Consider the following 6613-nt stretch of genomic DNA (forward strand, 5'->3'; position numbering starts at 1 on the left):
GAGTTTAACTTTCACAGCACTGACTGCACGCATGCACTCTAACTCACACTGGAGAGTTTACCACCGAGGGAAGTGGGTCACAATTATTTTAGAGAGTATCGAAGTGGGCCATGTCTTAAAAAGATAAACAGAGAGGCACCATTGTGATTAATTTGCTGGGGATGTTTTTTTTAAACTATACTCACTCCTCTGCTCCTTTTTTGTTTTTTCATCCCCCCTCCCCCAGTTTAGTCAGTGCCAATTCCCCCTATCTGTAGAGTTCACTGTCTACCGCTACTTGTTGATCTTGGAGAGGGTTTACTATAGACAACCACGTCTACTTCGACACATATGAAGTCTCCAATCCCTTAATTTCACCTGACAGTGCTGTGTTTCACTGGAAGGGCGTAGGGCGGCTACTGCTAACGATGGAACATGTTACCCCTCCCAGTCTCACTCCCTGCTGAACAGACCAACCCGTAGGAACTGCTCGTGCAGTGACAGAGATCACCCTGCTCTGCTGGCTGGCTTGATTGATTGATTGATTGATTGATTGATTGATACATCAATGTATTAATTCATTCATGAAATGTTTATTGACCATAGACTAGAGGATACAGGTTGTTTACAGGAGTTGTTTCTTGAAAAAATGGGAGAAATGGACTGAATACACGACCCGGAAGAATGACACCACAGAGGATTAAAATGGCTCTATGATAATGAAAATGTAAATGTTGTTGACCCTGTGAATATGTGTGCATGTAACAAAATAAAAATTAAGTTTAAATTTTTTTTATTGACACAAATAATATATAAATGATGTCGTTCCATCCTCATGGATGGGACAACAGCAAGCAACACAATAACATGAAAAAGAAAACATGGACAATTCCTCTTGGGGACTGAACAGCAGTGCAGCAAGCAGTACTGCAAGCTATTTATGTTGAGTCTGAACACTGCAGTGTGCTTCCATTTGAAGTGCAAAACTACCATAGGCCTACACTGTGACCACTGTATATTATGTCCAGCTATGAGATAATCTAGATGAAAGCCATGTTGATTTGACCAATTAAACTTCACTTCACTTATTAGAGCAGCTTTCTTTCTCTATCTATGTGCACGGACAGTGGACAGTTTAATAACCGCCCAGTGTCCCGCTGGCCCTAAGGATTCATCTGTCGTCCCAGGGCAAAGGGTCAGAGAGAGATTAATTAAAGGTTTTTAAGCCTTGAGGGCAGTTGCAATAAGACCTGATTTAGTTGACACAATAGTGAAAGTGGTGCACTCAGCATGCAAAGCAAGCATGCCCAGTTGTAAACAGAATGTGATCCGTGCATAGTCCAACAGGCTTCAGTAAAGGCCAATATCATTCCCTCAGGAGAAGTTGCGAGGGCTGGAGTCTGACTGCCGGTCTGCCGCTCTCTATAAACATCCAGCTCTTCCTTATAAATAGTTTAGAGAGCCAGAGCCTCGCCGAGCAGCAGCCAGGAGACAATGGTACGGTGCAACAGCTACAGTACCATAGATGGATGGAGCCATCAGAAAACACATTGGATACTGACCTGCCATACGGACTGTGAATGTGGACAATATGGACAGCAACCGCAGCCAAACGCTTAAAGCAACCATGCATAAGAGATGGGCTTACTGGAGGGAAACTGCCCTAGTTTGATAATGAGGCCTGCAAGAGGTGGGCTGATGGTGGTGGGTGGTCCTGGGAGGACAAAGTCAATAATTAAACTGCACAGGTGATTCTTTCATGGAGAAGGCAATGTGTGACATTGTGACAACACAGCTTGTGAGGATTGAAACATAATTGCAGACATTGGCAGTATAGCTGAAATGGGCTGTTGGTGCGTGCGTGAGATGTGCATACGTGCATGTGCGTGCATGTGTGTGTGTGTGTGTGTGTGTGTGTGTGTGTGTGTGTGGGTGTGTGTGTCGTGTGTGTGTGTGTGTGTGTGTGTGTGTGTGTGTGTGTGTGTGTGTGTGTGTGTGTGTGCACACGCGCACATCAGCTTCTCACCACAAAGAACACTGTGAGGAAATCATACAGTGAGGAAAAAGCAACACATGCACTGCAAAGAGCTGTCTGTGTGAGTTGGTTTATTATGGTGCTCCATACACCCCCACATGCGCTGTAATGTGAGAGCCGGACGGCCCAACAACTTGACTCACTGGTCTCATTTATAGCACCCACCCCACCCCACCGTAGGTTGGACCCCCCTGGCTGCCCCACCCTGCCCTGACGGACGCCCACCACGGCACTTAGTTAGTGTGGTCATCAACTTTCTTGATCAATCTCAACAGCTGTGGCTGTGAGCTGGCAACCCCCCTCAGTCAGTTGTGCGACAGCGGGCAGGGAGAAGGGGAGTTGAAACTAGGGCATAGTAGTAGCAGCCTGGCCCCTTTCCCTTCAAACCAAAGGCACAGATTCACAGCGGAGGGACGAGAAGAGAGACAACTTAAGTGGAGATAATACAGACAAAGGAGAGCCTTGCTGTGGTTGCTGAGGAGAGAAGCCCCCCTCCCTCCTTCCCTCCTTCACACACGCACATCTCTCCAGGACAGAATCCAGAGTGTCTCTACAGACCCGCCATCATCTCCTCGAGGCCTTTGAGGGTAGCCCTGGTTTTTCCGAGGGGGGGCTGAGTCTTTTGGGTCCTTTTGTTGTTGTTTTTTAACTCAGGAACAGGAGCGGCTTGTGAGAGGCGCGGGAGCCAAGTGGCAGCATGCACAAACGTACCAAGATAAACATCGCCATCTTCGTGCTCCTGGTGGGCATGGCTTGCATGTTCACAGCGGTGGTGACGGACTACTGGGCCGTGCTCAGCCCGCGGGTGGAGCATCTCAACCAGACGTGCGAGGCGGCGCACTTTGGCCTGTGGAGACTGTGCAAGAAGTACATCTACATGACCGAGGACAACTATGTGGAGGGGCACGGTTGTGGACCCCTAAGCCTACCTGGAGGTGAGAGATATAGACAGCACCCAATAGCTACCCATTGCTGAGTCACCCTGGGGTCTTTGGTGGTCACTTGAGTGAGATTGAGATAGTGTTGGTGTCTCAAGGCATTGTGACTGACTGACAGCTAGAAAGGGCCTCATGCTTTTCAGGGCCCATTAAGTGAGTGTTATCTGAAGGTCAAGGATGAAATTAACAAAAGGTTTGACTGTGTAAAACCAAAAGTTACAAAGAGAGTATGAGCCCAGACCCAGCCCAGACAGAACTCGTCAGGTTTCTAAGAATAGGGCTTCTGATCATTGGGCAGGTCATATGACTGTAGCCTCCTCACCCTGACTGAAGATTAAGAGAGATTTAAGAGAGAGAGCTTTGGACAAAGTATTTCTATTCTAATAATGTGTGGTGGATCCACCTAAAGCAATATACAATATGGTGAATTATACAGTACATGTGTCGGTGAATTGTAAGCTCTGCAAGATGTAAATAACATCTGTTGCTTGTATAAACTCAGCATACTCTCTGGCTCTGTATCCCTGCATGCTTGTCTAAAGAAACAAGAGTGCATTCACATAGTTCCAAAACTTCAGGATCTGGATCTTTTCAGCATCTGAAAGCTTCTATAAAACAGCTCCAAACAATACAACATACATAATGTACAAATGCAAAACAATTGTAGGGAGCACATGTTCAGTTATTCCACCAGTAAGACTCCCTAATCGGGAGATAAGCGACCGTCAGGTCGCAGCGTGATTTTAGGGCAAAATGTGTAGGAGCAGTGTCCAAAAATGTGGTTCAAAAAATCGGCCTGATGGTGGCGCTATATGGGACATCCATATTGATGAGATGAGTGTAGACATACTGTGTACCAATTTGCGTGATCTTAGGGCAAAATCTGTAGGAGCAGTGTCCAAAAATGTGTTTGAAAAAATCGGCCTGATGGTGGCGCTATATGGGACAGATCCATGTTGATGACATGAGTGTAGACATAGTGTGTACCGATTTGTGTGATTTTAGGGCAAAATCTGTAGGAGCAGTGTCCAAAAATGTGTTTTGCAAGAATCGGCCTCATGGTGGCGCTAGAAGAGGGCCATGTGAGAAATGAGGGGTGGGGTCTCCGCGTTGCCTTGGCGGACAAATAGGTACCGGCCCCGGCTCTCCCGGACCCTCCTAGCCCTAGTTACGGCATTTAATGTGAGCTGCAGTGGAGGGGGTCCTCCACTGGGGGCGCCACCACTTTTGCATCCGTTCTGGAGCAGCAGGAGTTGGTGGTCCCCGGGAATTCCCCGTGAGCAGCCCCGTTGGGGTGGTCATTTGGTCATTTTTGCACATTTGGTCATTTTTTACATCTGGGGGTCCCCCAGGGACCTGGGGGTCCCTGGAGCTCCGGGGGTCCTTGGAGGTTGTAGTTTGGCAGCCAAGGAGCATGTGTGCAAAATTTGGCATGGATCGGGGCAACGGTTGCGGAGACCAGTTCGGTTACTTGTTAGCATAATGTTTCATTTAAATAATGCTTTTTTCCCCCCATGAAGTTCGAGGGAGGGCCAGTTCTTTTTGCGGCCCTGGCCAAGTTCTTCTCAAGGATATTGCTTTTAGTTTTTAGTTGGTATGTCAGTTTTATCCATTGAATCCCAGATAATCTAAAACCATGGTTCTCTCAATGAAGACTCAGTTTCACACAAGTTTCTTGATTGTTATAGCTTTTTTTGCCAGATATCTTTGCAGCCTTCTCAATTATCCCTACGTATATCACAGCACAGTTGTTTGGAATTACATATTCCATAATATCTTCAACTGTTGCATTTACATTACTAAAGAAAGGCTTTAAAAGTATTGTAAAGGTGATTTTTACAAAATGCTTTTTGTTTTAACCAACAATCACCTTTAATTTAGTGTAGATCCAGCAATGGGTATGTTTTTTGCCTACAGGTTGACACAGACCCTCCAATATGGTTGGTGGCTCTTATATGCTTTAAATCTGTTTTTATCAAAACAAACTCTCCATAGGCTATGAGTAACACAGTGTTATACACATGTTATACCACTCTCAGAAATAATTACTCTGATTCCCATGTATTTTTAGTGTTGAGCTTCCACTACTCTCCCCTAATGCTTTGTAGAAGTGTTATTGTTTATAACGGATCCCAATACATTTATCATCATGCTGAAGATTATTCTTCCTGGGGTCCACACAAAAGACAAGATCCAACAAAGGAAAAGAGTGGTTAAAACAAAGGAAAGGTTGAGACGACCATCCAAGATCTTCCCTGGTGATATGCATCTGTAGCAGAGTGACTCACTGCCTCATCCTATCCTTTTGGTCTAGTGGTTAAGATGTTAGGCTTCCACGTGGGAGACCAGGGTTCGAATCCTGGGGGTTATACATCCATTTTAATTCTCGCATTCAAGATCTGTGTTGGTGTCAGTTTTCATCTCTTTCAATAAGTATCTAAAGAAATATGTTTTCCCTTTGGAGATTCTATCTTTTCAGAGATTTGTTGATTCTTACCCTAGGATACATTGCAAAGGTTTCAAAAGCGTCGCGTACAAGGATTATTTTTCTATTGTGATGTTTTTCAATGAAGATTGTGATGTTTTTCAATGAAGATCGATACAGTTTGTGTTGATGTGTTTCTTTTATAATCCCGCCCTTAAGCATAAGTGTGTCCAAGTAAGCAAGCACAACGAAACGTGCCCTGCTGCGGGAGATAGATTGATTTCGACAAACATGTTTACTGTAACCCAGAACTTCAATTTAAAATAGTCCTCAAGGAGCTTGAAGTTGTGCTGAATACACATCTTACATAAGTTGTGTTAAATCACTGTTGAAAGAAGGTGTAAGGTTGCTGTGAAATCCTTGAAATAAACTCGATAGTAAACTCCTATGCTATACTGTAGCCAAAAACGGTTCCTGTTGACCTCAGAACTTAAGTCGTTGGAAAAGAAGCACTGTGAGTGGCGGTCGAATGCTTACATAATTGAGAGGGCGAGCAACAACCAATTGTTGAAGCACAACATAATACATGTAGCATATACGTTTGGGTGACCATGGCATAGGCAGGGGTTGACACTAAGGTCTCAGAGGCACTTGCCCATCGGGCAAGTACAGGTCATGTTCTACTTGCCCGAAGGTAATGCCCACTTGCCCGAAAAGTAAATCATCCATTATAAAATGATAGGTACGATTTTAATTACCGCTCAATTTAACACGTATTTCTTTACTTTCTGGGGCTGTGTGATAAAATGTCATACCTCAATACCTCCAAATCCAAATACCAAATACTTTAGCTATGATTGAATATGTCTATGGTTTCACACTTGTTATTTTATATTTTTAAATGTAGCAACAGTAAAAACAGCACATTATAGGTAAATAGAGCTATAATTTTACATTCCACAGACCAGAAGACACAGCGCACTGGCCACGTTCAGGTGTTTAGACAGATATCTTGTGTTGTGTTTATAGACATTTGTGTCTCCTCTCAAATGAGCACTTGCCCTGTCGGGCAACCTGAAAGCCAACTTCACCTGCCCTGACGTTTTATTTACCTGCCGGGGGCAGGTGGGCAAGCCTTAGTGTCAATGCCTGCATAGGCATGTAAAGCTGAAGGAAAAGTTTCAATTGATTTGAATTTGATAGACTAGACTACTCCTAGGCATGCTGGATGTTACA

At 44.6% G+C, this 6613-nt stretch overlaps 1 protein-coding gene across 1 annotated transcript in view; it reads left to right on the top strand.

The window, feature by feature from the left end:
* Positions 1 to 2711: 2711 nt before the first annotated feature.
* Positions 2712 to 6613, top strand: part of LOC308281289 (voltage-dependent calcium channel gamma-1 subunit-like) — a gene marked incomplete at both ends in the record, with an annotated part of 15069 nt that continues 11167 nt past the window's right edge. Inside the window, one exon of the mRNA XM_080721432.1 lies at positions 2712 to 2949. Coding sequence (XP_080577558.1) covers positions 2712 to 2949 — 238 coding nt within the window. The remainder of the gene's footprint in view (positions 2950 to 6613) is intronic.

Source organism: Nannobrachium achirus (genome assembly GCF_963921795.1).
Source record: "Nannobrachium achirus genome assembly, chromosome: 3".
Lineage (NCBI taxonomy): Eukaryota > Metazoa > Chordata > Actinopteri > Myctophiformes > Myctophidae > Nannobrachium > Nannobrachium achirus.